Source organism: Ochlerotatus camptorhynchus, unplaced genomic scaffold (genome assembly GCF_037179485.1).
Source record: "Ochlerotatus camptorhynchus isolate MF236.1 unplaced genomic scaffold, CSIRO-AGI_Acam_v1.1 ptg000077l, whole genome shotgun sequence".
NCBI lineage: Eukaryota > Metazoa > Arthropoda > Insecta > Diptera > Culicidae > Ochlerotatus > Ochlerotatus camptorhynchus.
The window spans coordinates 4,610,824-4,629,198 of NW_027040567.1; the positions used below are offsets into that span (position 1 = coordinate 4,610,824).

Below are 18,375 nucleotides of genomic sequence, written 5' to 3' on the forward strand. Positions count from 1 at the left end.
TTAAATTCTAATTCCTGTGAGTGTGACCCACTCAAGAATAGCTTGTGACATCAGCGGTAGGTATTTATAGTATTCAAGTAAATTAGTATAAGCGGCGCCGGTGGTGTAGTGGTAAGCGTGATTACCTCTCACCCCAGCAGGCCTGGGTTCAATCCCAGTCGGCGCCGCCGGGATGTTCTGAGGCATAACATCTCTGATCACGTCTTCCTTCGGAAGGGAAGTAAAGCCGTTGGTCCCCGGTTCATGAGTTGATGGGTCGATAGGTAGGGTCCAGGTGTGGGAGCTGCCTTCCTGGCGTCGGTAGCATTGGTGCTCAGCACGGAAAACAAGATCGACGGAAAACAAATCAAAGAAAAAAAAAAAAAAAGTAAATTAGTCGAAATTTGGCCTCTATTGTGATTAAATTGTGGATCTAAAAAATGCTTAAATTGTGCTAAAATATTTTTATTAGACCAATTAGGGGGATGAGGGGCATAGTGAACAGGTGGGTCAAAGTGAGCATCCCGCAGTTTGGCTCTGGATATCTAGCTTCATGAAACAAATCAACTGGTAGTAAGTTCAATATCATTATGATATTGATCCTAACACCAATAAATTAGTTCAGAACGGCCGGTAGTCCAAGCTGGTGCACGGGATGCTCACTATGTCCCACCTGTTCACTATGCCCCTCTTACCCCTATATCGAAAGAAAATCATATACCTATCGATGTACGCTATTCCATAGCCCTCTATAATCAAATTAGGAAACAATCATAAATCCTTGTAGTCTATTCTCCAATCATCTTCTTCAATCTACAAGAACCACTTTTATAGGCTACAACCTATGAATTGAATGCCATCTTAGAGCACTTTTTCCAACTAGCGCTCACAGTTCCACTAGTCTCCGCCAGGTGGAATTTCATTATATCTAGATCAGCTTTATCTAGACAATACTGTATGGATGCCTCGGCTAAAAAATCCTTCCGAAGACCAAAACCGTTTTCTTGGATAATATTTGGAAATCGAATAGCACCGCGGTTCACTCGTTATCCGTCATTTTTCTCTCACACCCTCACGCAGCTAAACGTCAACAAGTGCCTCCGAAGGTTTTGACAGTTCTCTTTTGTTCTCCATCTTTGAGTGTTGATATTTTTTTCTTCTTCTTTCTTCTTGTTGGCATCCTTTGCGCATAACCTCATTGACTGACTGTTAATTGTTTACAACTTGTAGCCTACACCAACACACACAGGCCATGTGGAGAAAGAAGACCAACCAACAACAATATAATTGTGTACATTTTTCGGGCAGATGGCTGTGTGTATGCCTTGCGCAGTATTTTATTTTTCGGATCTTCTTCGTCTTCCCATCGGGAACGCGGGTGTCTGTCTGCACACTGCCACTTGTCTTTAGTAGTATTTCGGACGCTTTCGCCGTCGGTTGGTGCGTTTCGTCGGTTTTCGGGTGTTCCTGCGTGCGGTTTTCGGTCGTAAAACGGTCAATTATTGTGAATTATTTGGTGTTACTTGGGTTGATTGCTGTTGCCAGTTTGGAATTGAACAAGTTTTGATTGAAAAAGGATCGAAAATCGGCGATTGTGTCGATCACGGTATCGCAGTCGGCGGCGGCGATCAAAGGCAGATCAAAGGAGGCGCGCGTGTTGTTGCACTGGATGATAAAGAGCAACGAGTGAGATAGCGTTGTCACATCTGGTTTTTGTCAACATTGAGTTCGTCAGAGGAGAAGCAGCTAGGGACGAGAGTGTGTCTTATAGAACACGAGCGTCTTGAGGCATTGGGGTGAATGGTCGCGGACGGTGATTGAAGAACGAGGATCGAGTTTTATTGCATTCAAGTGCGAAGAATAGAGTCAGAATGTTGTAAATTTGAGGCAGTTTGCTGCTGAGTGTGCGGTGGTATTGGTGCGGTGGTGCGTCTAAAAATATACGAAGCGGCGGTGCAGTGCTGATGAGATCCAAACAGCCGTCGCCGGTTGTTTGGTGGTGTTAGTGTTAAGAGTAATCGGCGATCTTTTGATATGTTGTTGATTGCATTTTGAAGTTGTCGGTGTGTGCGTGTTGAAATAACACCGGAAAGTGTGTGAAGTGTAAAGGAGTTAAAGAAAAGAGCATATGAATCGAAGTGTGTGAAGAGTAACCATTAGTTCTTTTTTTTGGAAATGGTTAAAATGCGTATGATGATCAGATCGATTGTTCTGGTGTTATGCTACGCCAATGCTGGATTGGCCATCCAGCAGCAGGAAACCTTTGGTGGTCATGAAATATCCAGCATGAACGTGGATGATTTTCAGCATCACAATCGTTGCGAGATGATAACAATACCCTTCTGTACGGATATCCAGTACAACAAGACCATCATGCCAAACCTGATTGGTCACACCAAGCAGGAGGAAGCTGCATTGGAGGTTCATCAGTTCATACCACTCGTCAAGATCGACTGCAGTCCGGATCTTAAGTTCTTTCTTTGCACCCTGTACGCACCTGTCTGTACTATTCTCAATTATCCCATTCCACCTTGTCGGAGCTTGTGCGAGAGTGCACGGCTCTGCGAAACAATTATGAGGACTTTCGACTTCCAATGGCCGGAAAACTTGGAGTGCAGCAAGTTCCCAGAGGATGGTAAAGAGCTGTGCGTTTCGCAAAACAACTCTTCGGAAAGTACTCCAATGCCCACGAGTGCAATGCATCCGACGAAGCCACATGTCCCGAGGAAAAACGTCCATTCTGGAGCTACCGGAAACCACGTCGGCATCAGTCATCGAGATTTGGGATTCATTTGTCCGGTTCAGCTGAAGGCTCCAACCATTATGGGCTATCAGTTAATCGTAGGAGGAAAGGTAAGAAGTCACTTATCATCGTCATCAACCTCATAATGATCCAATAAGACGGCCATCACGTCCTCTACAAACAACAATGTCCGAAATAAGCCCGTTACCATCATCCAAAGAACTCACTCATCACTTGAACGGCCAACTCTGAAGCGGCAAGAACGTTCCTGCTCCATAAAGAAGCAAAATTTTCATTTCAAACACGTTTTCCTCATTCAGCCTGGCAAATGGTTGTACGTACGAGCTCTTTACCCCTGAAAAAAGAGCAATAATAACAACATACCCAAACACACACAGACACAGACTCTGCTCGCAGTGTGTCGGTCAAACATGAACCAAGCAGCCAAGTTGGACGAAACGATAATGTTTGCCCTGGAAGCAGAAAAAAAAGAGCCTCAAAATCCAAAACTGAGCCACCGCACTATGGGGAATCTCCATGCAAGGAGGTGGTCAAAAATAATGTTCTTGCTTGCTATGCATTATTTGATAAGTTTTTAGGCACAACTTAAAACATCCATTTGAGATTCGGATTGAAGACTTCCTGGAGTTAAGAACTTGATGTTTTCAAGAGACTCAAAGTGGTCTAAGAAGCACGTTTCTGGCATTTCAATTCATAGTCCGAGCTTTGTAAAGCTTGATGATGACATTCGTATCATAGAATGGTATCTCTAAGATATTAAATGCTCTCTCTGGAATTACGATCTTGAAGTTCAGAGTCTTCTGCAACACTGCCCATGACTAATGTGCCTTCCACATGAAAGCTAGAAAAACACTACTTTAATGATTTAGTCGGTACAGTAAGTATTATTAGACAATTTTAACGTTTTAGATGTTCATAATACTATTCATCCATGCCGAGAATAAAAACTGCGAAATAAATAGCAAATTTGCAAACAGCATACTTTAACTATTTTGTTTGTATTTCTGCGTGAAGTTTACGATTTTACATAGTGGAGGTGCTAAGTTTCAAATAACAGACTTAAAGTGGTTATTTTATACGATATATGAGGAGATGAAAGTATAGAGTTGATAGTTCCGTTAGAGAACGGCAGTCTAGAAATTGTATATAGAGAGTAGAAAGCGAGCAAGAACAACTTTCAGGAACTCCCCAGTTGCCATCACTGGCAAAAAGAGATGCTCATCGATTTGCTCATGTACCTACGATGAGTGTTGAAACAGTTCTATCGATTGTACCGCACTCAAGTTGCTGAGGCATCTAGTCTTATGTTTGGAAATTGCAGCTATTGGATAAACAAAAGTTTAATAAAAATCAGGATTAAAGGGTGGAACGGTCAAAAATTGGTGAAACTGATTATAATATTATATAAATGATAAACCATTATTTCTTTTTGAAGTCCAACGGTCCCAAATTACAGGAATATTATTATACTAGGCTTCCGACTTTCCAAATGCGAACTACAGGGCTTTACGTTTCACACCATCAATCTGAATTTGTACTGCTGTTGCATTAACCTCATTTCAAGATAAACATTTTAAAAGGGCCTAGCTGTATTGACCGCTTCTCTTTATCGACTTTCTCTTTCGTCAATAACTCAGCTGCAAATCAATTTTTTAGTTTGGAGGGTTTTTATCCTTGAGTACGACTTGGACGTTGTTGGCGGTATGCCATTCCTGGCCAAAACAGTACGGAATAACTGTGTTTGTTCAAAAAAGGCAACAGGCGTTTTTGCAAACATTCCTTTACATAAAAATCTTAGTTAATAATGCCAGATATCACGAAAATTCCGCTTTTCAGACCACATGTGCAAATCACCAGCCAAACCAAGTATTTTTTCGGGAACTTTGACAACTTGTTCTGCTTAAACTTATCTTGAACTTGTCCTTTTTCGGTAGCCGTGCAAAACACTTGACCTGAGAGCTGCTTGAAATCCGCCTTCACGTATGTTCATGGTACATTATTGTAACAAGATGTTTCCGCGGCAGACTCAAATACCGTGCCAGACTAAACGAAACGATACGTCACCTCTGTTTTCTGGAACGCCTGTGCCGTGGATATCTTGCACACCGGGATCGGTAACAGAAGTGGAACCGATCTCAACCACGCAACAGAAACGGAACTCAACTGACAAAATGAGACTGCCTTTCTGATACGGACAGATGCAACCACTGCCCTAATATAATGTATAACCAATCCGCTTAAGCGTCAACACACCTTTCAGCGTGATGCGAAAATGCGCGTTGTAAAGTCTACCCAACCCAGCTAGCTCACTCAGGGCGGGTCTAACGATCGACTCTCAAACCAAACAACTAACGTCACCAAAAGCTTTGATAGGTAACTAGGGTTTTCGCAAGATGAAATCGTCTTGTATTCATTGGCTTTGCCCTATATATCTTTGGGTTACACATGTGTGGTTTTGAGTTAGAGCATTAGTAGGGTGTACATATAAAGGACTCTCGTTAATCTAATGTTCCAATCTGACCTTGGTACGCAACCTCAGTTTCTTACTGCTGACGATGGACGGCTACTCGGTGAACAAAGCTGTTGACGGTGGTTGGTGCTGACGGTCGCTGATGGAGTACGGTTATGTGACCGATGGACGTAGACGGTCACAGCGCTGTCGAACTTGCTTTCGGCCGGAGGACCGATCGACTGAGACGCCCGCAGCCTCGCTCCCGAGCTTGCTTTCGGCCGGATGGCCGATCGATGAATAGTGGCTAGAACGCCCCCTGTGCGACTAGAGTACGGTCGTGCTATCGATCGATGGGAATGGCAGCATCCTTGCTGCCGAGGTTACGTTCGGACGGGTAGTCGATTAACTGTCGATAGCTAGCGCACCCACTGTGCGTCTGGACGCCTTGACGCAATCAAACTTGGTCAACAATGTCGGGTACAACATACGTGCTCTTGCTTTGACCGTGGTGTTTTGCTTATCACCTCGAATGGGTGTCACTGTAACCTTGTATTTTGACAGTCCGGCTCGTTTCTTGGCTCTTTGCGCTGTTGTTTGCGATAATCCCAGCTTATTTCCGACATATCTGATGGAAAGGTTTGGATTACACTTGAAAACACTGGCCACTCTTCTACCGATCGCTGCGGTTTCGGTTTCGCCCTGATCCTGGTTTCCTAGCAGTCGTCAAACGTTCCCCAAGCACTTTAATAACGTTTATCACAGTCGATTTGGCCACTTTCAGCGATTTGGCCAAGTCTGCGTAGGAAAAATTGGAATTTTGTTTATGAGCCGGCAAAATTTTGATACGCTGCTCCTCTTGCTTTGATGCCATTTTGACAACTGAATAGTAAATAGCAATAAAAAAAATAGAGACAACATTCCGTACGTTCACACATACAAAATGACAGGGTATCCATCAAACCGAAAAAACCGGGAAATCCGGGAAAAAAAACCGGGAATTCAGATTTGCCGGGAAAAAACCGGGAAAAATGCGGGAAAATCCAAATCGCACCGGGAGAGATAATGTGTACTCATTCTAAGTAACAATTTTGGTTTTATCATAGTCTTGTAGGCCATAATTTGGTCTTCAACAATCATTTAAACCCTTATAAAACTTGCAATTTTACATGGAATCAACCAATTTTTTTAATATACATAATTATATTGATTTGTTTACACTTCTGTTAACAATTTTCATATTATGCTTTCACTGTGGTAAAGTATTAAAATAACTCAAAATTACAAAACAAATCTATTATTTTCTTTCACTTTTTGCTCCTACCAAGATAGCTTATAGAGTATTTTTTTAGAATTTCTTTTGATTGTCATTGGATAAAAATTTTTTGTATTATTTTGCTAGAGTTTTTCGAGTAAAGTAATGTTAATATAAAGCCTAACCGAGCCATATCTTGTCACGAAACTACTTTAAGATAGAGAAGCAAATTCATGCCAATTAAAAAAATGTCCGATCTCAAACTCCTTGCATGCCCGATCATGCCTGGCCTGCAAATGTTCGACACCGTACACAATTAACGAACTTTTGAAAAATATCATGAGATAATTGGTCCAGAGATAATAATTTCTGCACTTTGTGCTAATCAGGTACACAAGATTAGTCAGGATATCGTAGAATACGTTGGTTGGCCTGTAAAATATAAAGATCTGAATCTATACCTCTCACGCTGAAGCCAATGTACTTGATTATCTTATAGCGAATTCGTTTATTATCGGGGATAATACCAGTTCCAACCCAGTGCGAAACCGAACTTTTTGTCAGTGTGAACCTCAACCTGAGCTAGGTTTTAAAAACAAACGAGCAAACTGACGTTTGTCAGGAAACAAGCAGACCCAATCTTGATACCCGATCCAGGTTGGAACTTAATAATAAACGAATTCGCTATTAGAGATAAATCATCCAGTTCAAACCTAGGGGTAATCATCATTATCATGAACTTAAATCTAACCGGGATAAGTCACGAATGATCCATGAGTGTTAAAGTTACTATTGTATATAGTATAATATATAATAGTACAATGTATAATAATATAACTTATAATAATATAATATATAAATTAATTTGAAAGAATAAAGATGTGAACTCCAGGAATTTTGGAAAACCTAATATTCCAAACCACACAAGCAACATTTCCAATTTCAATGTGGTCTTTAAGTAAATTCTAAACCTATAGGGCCTCTTCAAAACCATGATAAAGCCAAAATTGTTACTTGGGCAATTATATTATGGGGCTTTCCGAAGGTTTACCCATTCAATCATTAGGTCGAATCATCGTATTGAAAATCTTAAATTATATTTCGAACGGAGATTCAAAATGCTCAAACGTCAAAATCGAACAAGATATGTATTAACCTGTAAAATATCTCCAATACAATATAAATATTTTGGTAACACTTCTTTGTATATCACAAAAAGTTTTAAGGCATATAGATCCAAACTCCTGGAAGATTTTAAGAATTCTCAATACTGCGTATTGATTTATGTTTTTTCAACATACCAAAGCAACATTAAGGCTAAATTTTTGCAGGAGACCCTTTGATTTTATACGAATCCATGCTTCCATGAGCTTTTGAAGATCTAGATCAACATTATGTTAATGCAAATCTTATCTAATATTTTTCTGCAACATTTACGTATTGTAGAGCAAATCTGCTGAAAAAATATGATTATCTATAAACAGTTCTTTTTGAATGCCGTTTTAGTTAAAGGCAGTGGTGATTTTTTGGTTGTTTTTTTTTTTTTAATAACCGGGGAATAGCCTGGAGTTGGAATATTGGATTTGAATGGATACCCTGAAAATGAGGTGGCAATGCAATTCTTCTTTACCGAACTATTTTGTTGCTCCTCTTGTCATGGCCAACTTAGTCATCTCAGAGAGAAAGCAGTAGGGTGATTGTTGTGTGCTGTACCATCATCAGCATTGTTTTGCCTGTAGATTAGAAGACATAATTCAAATCTCCACGTACATCGTACGAGTTAGGCAAAGAAGTGTGCGTTTGACTTCTACTGTCGCATTAATGGCCCTTCGCTCATTTTCAACTTCTATCCAATTTTCATACTGCCGTACTCTAACGGAACTATCTACATACCCTCTTCTAAGACCATTTTCTAGCTAATAAGTTATCACACTAAAGCTTTATGCTAGATAACATTTCCAACCAACTATATTCTAGACTTTAACTTAGAAGACCATGGAATAAATTCCTGTCTTTGAAACACCGACTAACCGACATGAATGGCCATAGAAATTACCATGAAGTTTCTGCTCAAAACACACCACTGATATCTGAACATGAGTGCAAAGTTTTATGAGTTAGTCGTTTCAGATCTATTCTGGACACATTATTGTCTGTGGCTGTCGAGACGACCAGACATATAGCTCGATGTGTATCAAGCGATCATTTGTATACTCGGCAGCAACCATTGTGTGGTGCTCATTTTTCATCATCTGCAGTTCTTTTGGTCGATGGGTCGTCGACCTAGAAAAGCAACAGTTTCGTGATGAGTGTGTGAGTGAAACCCACAATTAGCGTCCATTTGTGTAGTGGACGCGCTATGCCTCACTTTGGCGATGTTGCCATACCTTGAAACCACTGGAAGTGAATCCCGTTCTGATGGAGGATGCTTTTTGGATAGCTGACTTTATTTTTTTTTGTATTGTACCTCATGACTATAGCTTTAAGATGTATGGTATAGTGAACAAGAAATCTCGGCACGGTAATGTTTATTCAATTGTGCCTATTAAAATAAAGGAATTACCTAAGAACAACAAAATTTCTTAGATCTAGATGAAAAATTTCAATGGTTTTGACGGAGCGGATTGCTGGACAGTTGAATCGGCCGTTATAGATTTACGAACAAAAATTAAGTTTAAGTTTTATGCTGGTTTGTCGGTGTAAGATAGAGATAATTCTGATGTAAATTTCATGGGAATTCTCAGGAGAATTAATTTTTTTTTTAATAATCAAGAAGGTTCAGTAAATTCATGGAAGAATCAATAAAAATTTGAAGTCAATCTTAGGATAAATTCCTTGAATTTTTAGAGTGTTCTGCAAAGAATTTCCGGATTGTGATGAATACATTTTTATGTGACTCTCAGAGAGAAGTTATAGTTTGCTCAAATTTATTTTAGAGGAATTCTGAAAATCTTCTTCTTCTTCGCATTTCAAGCTTATTGCATATCGCATATTAGCTTATGGCGTGCTCTCAACTTAGTGTTCTTGATGCACTTCCACAGTTATTAATTAAGAGCTTTCGATGCCTGTACCATTTTTGCATTGATATGATTGGTGTGGCAAGTCTAATCATACTTCTATGCCCAGGGAAGTCGAGAAATTTTCCAACCCGAAAAATTCCTAGACCGGACCGGGAATCGAACCCAGCCACCTCCAGCATGGTCTTGCTTTGTAGCTGCGCCTTTACCGACTGAGCTAAGGGAGGCCCCTTAAGGGAGGAATTCTGAAAATACCTAAAGGGAAATTATTCAAAAAGACCTTGGGCCTTGGTCAAACGGAATCTCAAAAAACTAATAAATCCATGGCAAACGAGCAGCAGTTTAAATCTTACTGGCGTTCGGCGGCGAATAAGGTGGATGAGACCACTGTGCAAAATTTAATGAAAGGGGTTGAGCGGAAGGCACGGTTGTTCGGATTTGGCAAAGCAAAAGAATAAACGAACATTTTTTCCTTTAAATATATGAATCGAACTACCAAAAGAAAAATGAGAAGATTTTTGAGATATGAATTTTGATGAAAAAACGGTTTTTTGTCGACCAATTTTTGCGCGTTCCAGTCTTTATATCTCACAACCGGGAAAGTTGCCAAAATTTCGGGTATTTGATAATTAAGATTTGCTGGTCAACATGCTTGAAGCTCAAGATACCCGTGGAATGGTATCATTAAGGATTTTTATACTCTCCAAACTACTCTGGAGCTAAAATCTTGAAGTTCTACAGACTCAATGAAGTTTTCAGGAATGTCCTGAAAATTTGTATGAGTCCGTGAAGCTAAAGAAACTCTCTTGACAACAAATACATCATGGAATAGTATCAATAAGATATTTGATGCTCTCCAAACTATTCTGAAGTCAAGATATTGCATTACTGTAGACACAACGAATTCTTGAAAAATTTCAAGAGATGATAGCATGTGCATTAGGGTGCTTCAATAAAAAAAAGGATGAATTTCTGATAGGCCACCCTCCAGTTCGATTCATAACTCCAAAATATTTTCCTGTGCAAAAACTGGTAAAGATTGATGAAGCTAGAGGTCACGCCAATTATTTGAATCATGTATGGAGATTTCGGTGAGTTTGTATGGGAAATTATAGACTTTCACTAACATTGCTCTATCTTTAATTGTAGTTGTGCAAACGTTGAAACACATTAATATGTGGTTGTCATGACAAAGATCAGAAAGCCTGTGGTAGTTGTGATGAAATTGGCATTGTTTTATTACACATATTCTTCTGTAAATTTACCCTATTATGTATTTTTTTCGCATTTCTAAATTTCTTGATATGTCGTAAGACTGATCGTAACAACAATATGCTTTTTGGTCATTGTCATAACACCAACATAGGGGAAATGTCGGCTTCGGCAATACCTTAACCTATTATCGTCAGGGGGTAAACAAAGTCCTAGAGCACTCTAATTTGGCCAATAGATGCTCTGAAACACAACGTATCCACATGCTAAAATTGAGCTCTCGAGGACGTTGTTTACCCCCTGACGATAATAGAATAAGATAATACCGAAGCCGTCATTTGCCCTATTAAATGTTTTCAACATTTAGACGAGTAGAAGCAAAGTTAGATCGTTATAAGTGATTTTTAAAATTCTTCCATAGTAGTTCCCATACATATCATATTTTAGGGTTATGAATCGATCTGGGGAGTGGCCTATCAGAAATTCATCTATTTTTTTTTCAAAATGAAGCACCCCAACATAGACATTAATACAGGGTGGCCACTAAAATGTAAAATTTGAAAATTTCGCTCCACAGTGCTCAAACGGTTCCAAATCGGGCCCTGATAAGCCTCCAAATATTGTAACTCATTTGGTAAGAAACTAATGTAAGATTTCAGGAGCATCTTCAAACATAGGAAAAGATCTCTTCAACTTCGAGAAAAGTGAAATTTATTTATAACCGATTTTTTTCAAAATCGGTATCTTGCTAAGTACATTTTTTAGAGATATGATTTTCTGGGGTTTTCTCCGCTGAATAGTCTAGTACCCGATCAACGAACACAAATAAAGAATCGTAGAAAGTCAATTGTCGATTATTGGCCACCTGAGTCCCCATTGTGCACCGGTTGGCTGTCTGTTTGCTCTTGCCTATACTCTCGTTAGATATACCGAGCGTGGTTGGTACGTTCTGACGGTGGGATGGTGATGCCGAAGCCGTACGGGTGGAATCTTTATTCATAGCTTTTTACCCCGTTAAGGTTCTTCTTTCATATGGACCTCGGCTGTTGTTTGATGCACCTATTCAGAGGTTTTGGGCTGCTGCTACCGTGGAGCTACTTGTTGAATAGCCAGCTGTAGGATGCAGTTGCTTTCCGTAGATTATGACACGATTTCAGAATAGATGATTTTGATGAGGAAAATTGAAGTTTTGGGTTTCGGTGCTGAAGAGTAATCCAATTTCATTTTTCCGATCTCGTCGAATGGATTCTAAACGTCGAAGATTGCAATGCAGTTGCACGCTCGTCGATTTTATGCTTCTCTCGACAAAGCAGTCACATTTACTCACGTCTGTCAGCGTGATTGATCCAGGTCGATATGTGTCAGATGGTTGAAAAGTGTGGTGTAATAAGGGCTCCAGTAAGTTTAAATGAACTTTTTCTCACATATATGGTTGATCGTTCGAGAGGCAAAATCACAGTAACAGCTTGATGGGTTTGGACAATTTAATTGCTCTCGAATCAAGCATGTGGAACTTGTGAGAGCGAGGTTGGGAAAAATCCACATGTGAGTGAGCACTCTTGTGGAATTTCGAAGATTGCAATGAATAAAAATATCATCAAACCACGTTATGCAGTCAGCCCAGTCTAGATATGTTTTTGCTTTCTTTGGTGTGAAATAAAATTGATAAAGGAATGTGGATAGATCAAATATTAACCCATTGGAGACATTGATAGCAGCACTTCTGATGAACCATTTCAGATGCTGAACCGCATCCTTCAGTACTTAAGTATCTTGAAATAGTGAGTTAACGCCCACGAATAATAAAGTCATTGATTGTGATGCTCAGAAAACGAAATCGACGTGTTATATGCGTCAAAAACACTCAAATATAAGAAGCTCTTCTTGTCATTAACAACATCACAATAACATTATCGCATCTGATTATTCCATAATTCCGAAATACATTTCTTACAGCGAAGTGAGTCAAGCAACCCTGTATGGGACCAAGTGGTGCTCTAGGAGCTCAAGTTAAAGGGCGTCCCACATCGAATTGCATAACGAAATAAACGCTGTAGAAAATTACCTACTTGACCGATCCTTTTCAAACTTCGAGAAAATAAAATCAAGCCCATTAATAAGCTTTTGACATGTTAATTTCATTCAATTTCAATACCATAACCGTATGCTCGCACCTTACGCCTTACTCCACTCATTAGGTTCTGTACAACATCTGGCTGCAGCTTCTTCTGTACGAAAACCCACTTTTTCTTCATGTCTTCTTCAGATTTGACCTCCTTGGGATGCTTCCGTAGTGCCTGCTTCATAATAGCCCAGTTTTTTTTCGATGGGCCTTAGTTCCGGTGCGTTGAGGGGGTTCATGTCCTTGGGTACGAAAGTGATTCCGTTGGCTTCGTACCACTCCAGAGCAACATTTGAATAGTGGCACGAAGATAGATCCGGCCAGAAGGTTGTAGAGCCCTCGTGTTGCTTCAACAGAGGAAGCAGACGCTTCTGTAGAAACTCCTCGTTTACAGCCCCGGTAGTCACGAACGGCGCAATCCGTTTGCCACATGAGCAAATCGCTTGCCAAATCATGTAGGGGAAATGGATCTAAGATTGGGCCCATCGCTAAAAATCTGCTATTTATCAATTGTATCTAGATAAACGCGTCATTGGAACGGTACTAATGTCTATTTTTGGTTGCTATTGAAATTTTAGTCGATTGCTGAATCTATGTATGGGCCCAAATTAGGGACACTTAGGCCGACATTACATACATTTCCCCTATTTCTTGGGAAGCTTTAAAAGTTTCTGCTTCCTTACTTCCTCCGGAACATCAAACTTATGCTGGGCGGTAAAGAACAGGAAGCTGCCGGAAGTCTCATCATCCATGATGAGACAATGAGGCTTCATAAGCATCTGCGTGTACAGTTTCCGGGCCCGTGACTATCCCACCGTATTTTGTCGTTCGTCACGATTTGGAGCCTTCTGCACTTGTACGTATGCAGTTCCTCCCGGTCCTTGGCTCTCTGAACGAGAGCAATATGATATCAGACTAATGTCGTGACAATTGAAATCAAAATGAGTTTTCATTATGATAGGAACTGCAAACTTTAATATAGATTTGCTTTAATTTTGTTAATCGACTTTGCTAGGGTTCTGATCCTGATCACTAATAAAACATCCATTTTGACCACATTTCTCCTTCCGTTCGATGCTCAGAGTTTCGTAGCAACGTTTAATCACACGACTCACCGTTGACTGCACGATTCCGAGTTGTTTTCCGATGTCCCGATGAGAGAGTTGAGGATTTTCCAGGTGCTTGCGCAAAATCAATTAGCGACGTTAGTTTTCGAGTGACGCCATTTTTCTAACTGTCGAAAAACTGATAGCGATAAAAAATACAGTGTAAACAATACACTCTAAACTACTTCTACCCAAATTTTCAAGAGCAAATACCCAATGGGTAATTTTCGACAGCGCTTTTCCCGTGATGCAATTAGATGTGGGACACCCTTTACAACAATTCTATTTTCAAAATTTACTCGTCTTGGTCCGGAACGTTCCTAGTCTTTCTGAATGGTGTCACATCAAATACTGCGCGGGTAGACCTAGACGTACGGAATTATCTGATCCTAGGTTGATCCTGTTCAATCTGTTCACCTTATAAATTTTGGTTCTCCACGATGGTGGTACGTTGTCCCTGTTAGCAGATGGCACATCCATAGATAACAATGGAAAGGTCATCGGACATTTGTCAAGCTTCAGAAAGGATAGAAGGTTCTGTCTGAATATTTCAACAGCTGAAAGGGACAGAGTATCAACACAATTAAGAAACACAAATTCCCTGATATTTCAGTAGTTTTTCTAAAACATTTCAGATATAAAAAACAATCCGCAATGAACAGCATTAGTGATTTCCCCAAATTTTATCGATTCTACCGGTTGTCTTTTTATAATTCCTTTGAAATTCACTTCAAAATGTCTTGTAGCTCTACTCATAATCAGAATCAGGCTTGCTGAAACTCCTCAAACTCAATGGAGGTTTTAAAACACTCTGGTCTTGTGAGTTTAGCCAGCCCTCACCTCAAGTGAGTGGCGGCAGGAATATGGAAGAAGCAAACAAAAACTCCTCGAGAGAGAGGGAGAGTGAACTTCAGCGAGAGAATGATTTGACGTGAGGTGCGCTTTTCGAAACTCCTGATGACTTTTTTGTTCGACGCAAGAAGCTCAGAGTTCACCCAGAGTGAGAGTACGAGCATGTGATAGAAAACATGAACATGAATGGCAGCACACTTCACTCTCATTGTATCCCCCTTGGCTCACAAGCTCTGAAGCTCAGTGGAATGATTTGATATTTGGCATTCTACTCCTCAGAAAAATGCTACGCTCGGCTCATTTCAAAGTCGTGAGCAGGGCTCCATCCAGCCTGCCCAGAATTGCATGGAATTTACTGATAATTCAGAAGAATATATTTATATATAATATTTTTTTATAAATCAAAAATCATAGCACAACAACTTATGGAGAAAATTTTAAACTTTTTGTTTTTGAAATTCAAGATGGCAGCTTCCGGTTAAAGAGAAACTGGGAAACACTGTAAAATATAATGACGATGATGATGATGGTCCCACTTCTTACCGCTACAAAGGTTTCATGTTTACAATTACACATATTAATTCCCTGTTAAATTTGATATAGGCATCAACCAATAACATTCACATGTGTTACCAGTTATCAAGAGTCCAAGTATAATCCTCGAAAATACTTCCATTCAATATGGGTATTTTCGGAATCAAGGTGCCATCTAGACACCGGAAATCAATGTCTGCCGCCATCTTGAAATTCAATATGGTGGCTTCCGGTTATAGAAAAACTTAGAAATACAATCAGATATCCTTCAATATGGTTATTTTCGTAATGGGGGTGACGTCTAAAGATCGTTAATCGATGTGCGACACCATCTTGAAATCCAAGATAGCGGCTTCCTTTTAGCAAAAAAAATGAAAAGTACTGTCAACTATGCCTTAATATGGATATTTTTGGAATCGGGGTGACCTCTACACTCAAAAATTTCCACACGTCATTATCATGTGTCTCACACTTAATTTTGCGCTTATTGTGAAACACATCCATTTCATGTGTAAATCTTATGTTATGAACCATGCCTGAACACTATGGATTTGAATTGTGATACACTTGGATTCTATGTGCCTCATTTGGTGATATCAATAGCTTTGCACATCATAGTTCAATATTCTACAATATTCTACTTTATCGACTTCTACTTTACCGACTCTAAAAATAGATCGACAAATATATAAACAAAACTTCCAGAGGCCAGAGCTTTCACATATCTTTTTAATGGGTCTGATTTGGGATTCGATCATGAACTGTTGGGGTGTGCTGCTGCCGGAGTCTTCGTTCGATTTCTCTGTGCCACGGTTGTTCTCATATATGAAACGGGTTGATAGAATAAAGTCACAACTCTTGTTTTCAATGTTTACCTTTCTGAGCAAGCAGTTCACATCGCATTGAAATGCAAAACACTTGAAATCCATCTGTTTTGAACAGTACACAGTGGTGCAAAAGATCAAATCCATGATTTTTTTTCATTAGCACCTTTCACAGTAATTTTTTCAATAGGGTGTCTTCAGAAGAGTTTTTATATATGACAAAACCCATTGAATGAAGTTTTAGTTCGGAACTTCAACACAGGTAGCGCTGAAGAATCTAAATTTTTAATTTGACTAGATAGAGATATGAAAACTTCAACTAAGTCGTAGGTTGCTTTATAACTAAAAACTTTGTAGAAAACGCCATGTCTCTATCTGCTTGTGATTTTGAGTAATGAAACGTTTTTTTTATAGAAAGGCCTCACAAATTCGTTTTTTGTAAATATTTCCGAAATTATTTGTTTTAGATGACTATAAAGGTCTGCAACTTTTTAGTTATCAATAAAATACACAACTTTACTGTAGATAAAAAGGTTCTATCTGCAACAGAAAATGTTATAGGCAATATCAGTTCAAAAATAGCCAAATTTCAAGCATCAACAAACTTCAAATAGACAAACGGGGGCAGACGGCTCCTAAATATGATTAAACTATAGTGAAAATACTATAATAAAATACCCAAGGGAAAACGAAAACAGGAATATACTGTCAAATACCTTTCAATATGCGTATTTTAGAAATCGGGACGATGTATAGAGACCGGAAGTTCATGTCCAACGCCATCTTAAAATCCAAAATGACAGTTTGATATATGTTTCACATCAAAGATGCGTCACCCATATCAAAACGGCCAGGCCCACTGTGCAGCATTTAAGGGGCAAGATGATTCAGAAAACATCGGGCCTGTTTAAATCTTCGATGCTTCAGAATCCAATAAATTGATGAAACGTTGACATCGCGTACCGTACGTTCCGATTTTGGTAATTATATGATTGATTGGTCGTTGGAAGCATCAAAGCTAGAACGGTTAAGTGGTGTTCGATTGTCTTCTTGGGCATTGAGCACTAACTCTTGTCCTAGCCTTTTATGACTTATGGCTTAGCGCCATTACTCGCTTTCTGAAAAGAGAAGAGGGAAAGGAAAACGAGAAGGACAAAGGGAAAAGGATAATGTGAAATTTATGAGCATACATAATATTTTTGATTTGAAATATCTTCTATATATATATAAAAATGAATTTCTGTCTGTCTGTCTGTCTGTCTGACCCTTGTATTGACTCGAAAACTACTGAACCTCTCGGCGTGTTAATTTGAATGCAGGGTTTTTGGGACAGGAAAAGGTTCTTATGATGGTTCTAGACCCGAGAACTAATCAAGCAAATGGAACCAAATTTGGCATGTGGAGGTCATAGAGGGTAGCCCCTTAGCTTGGAGGGGGTGGTAACGTACAATGTAGCATGCTTTTTTTAAATTGGCGCATAAACTCAAGCTAATATTGAATCCCGAGCAAGACCGGGCACACTAAGCTAGTACAATATAAAAAGGCATAACGGTACGGTGGTCACTATTCAAGTCTTCCCAAGTAACAATTTTGGTTTTATGAGGGTTCTATAGACCATAAATTAGACTTTTAGAACGCTTTAAAACCTTGATAAAACTTGCAATGTTACTTGGGTTGTCACTATTATCAAGTCATAAAAAGTAACAACGACTAAAATGTGATCCTTTGATTATTGGAAAATCCTGATTCTTTATGTTTGAAGTTGTCACGACTAGGGTTCGGTGGTAGATCTTATACCAGTAACGCACCACAAAAAGGTGATCTTCCAACGTTACTGGTTTGAAAAGATAAAAATTTACAAAATGGAACGAACTCACCAAGTTTAGCCAATTGAACCTGATGGCTGTCTGACATGTGTTGATGTAGAAATCCAAATTGTAGACGAAGCTTGACGAAGATCAACATGAACTAGTCCGGTTTATGGTAGTTGCGCGGAATGTCTATATATACACACTTAGAAAAAATCGTGTAAATTTAGGTGCTCTGAGACTGACATATACGAGCGTCAATTTTGAAATAAAATTGAGTCATAACAGATGCGCAATTCAACTGAATCAAACGTACTTTTCGTCGAGCAACGAACTTTTCAGTCTCGGAGCACTTAAGTTTACATGAAATATTTGTTTACGTCTGATCCTTTATGTCAAAGATGAATTCCGTCACGTGTAAAGTTAGTTATTTCTAAGTGTGTATGTATGCAG

At 39.4% G+C, this 18,375-nt stretch overlaps 1 protein-coding gene across 1 annotated transcript in view; it reads left to right on the top strand.

The window, feature by feature from the left end:
• Positions 1–1,400: 1,400 nt before the first annotated feature.
• LOC135697737 (frizzled-like) overlaps positions 1,401–18,375 on the top strand; it is a 359,620-nt gene continuing 342,645 nt past the window's right edge. Inside the window, exon 1 of the mRNA XM_065217542.1 lies at positions 1,401–2,832. Coding sequence (XP_065073614.1) covers positions 2,155–2,832 — 678 coding nt within the window. The 5' untranslated portion in view covers positions 1,401–2,154. The remainder of the gene's footprint in view (positions 2,833–18,375) is intronic.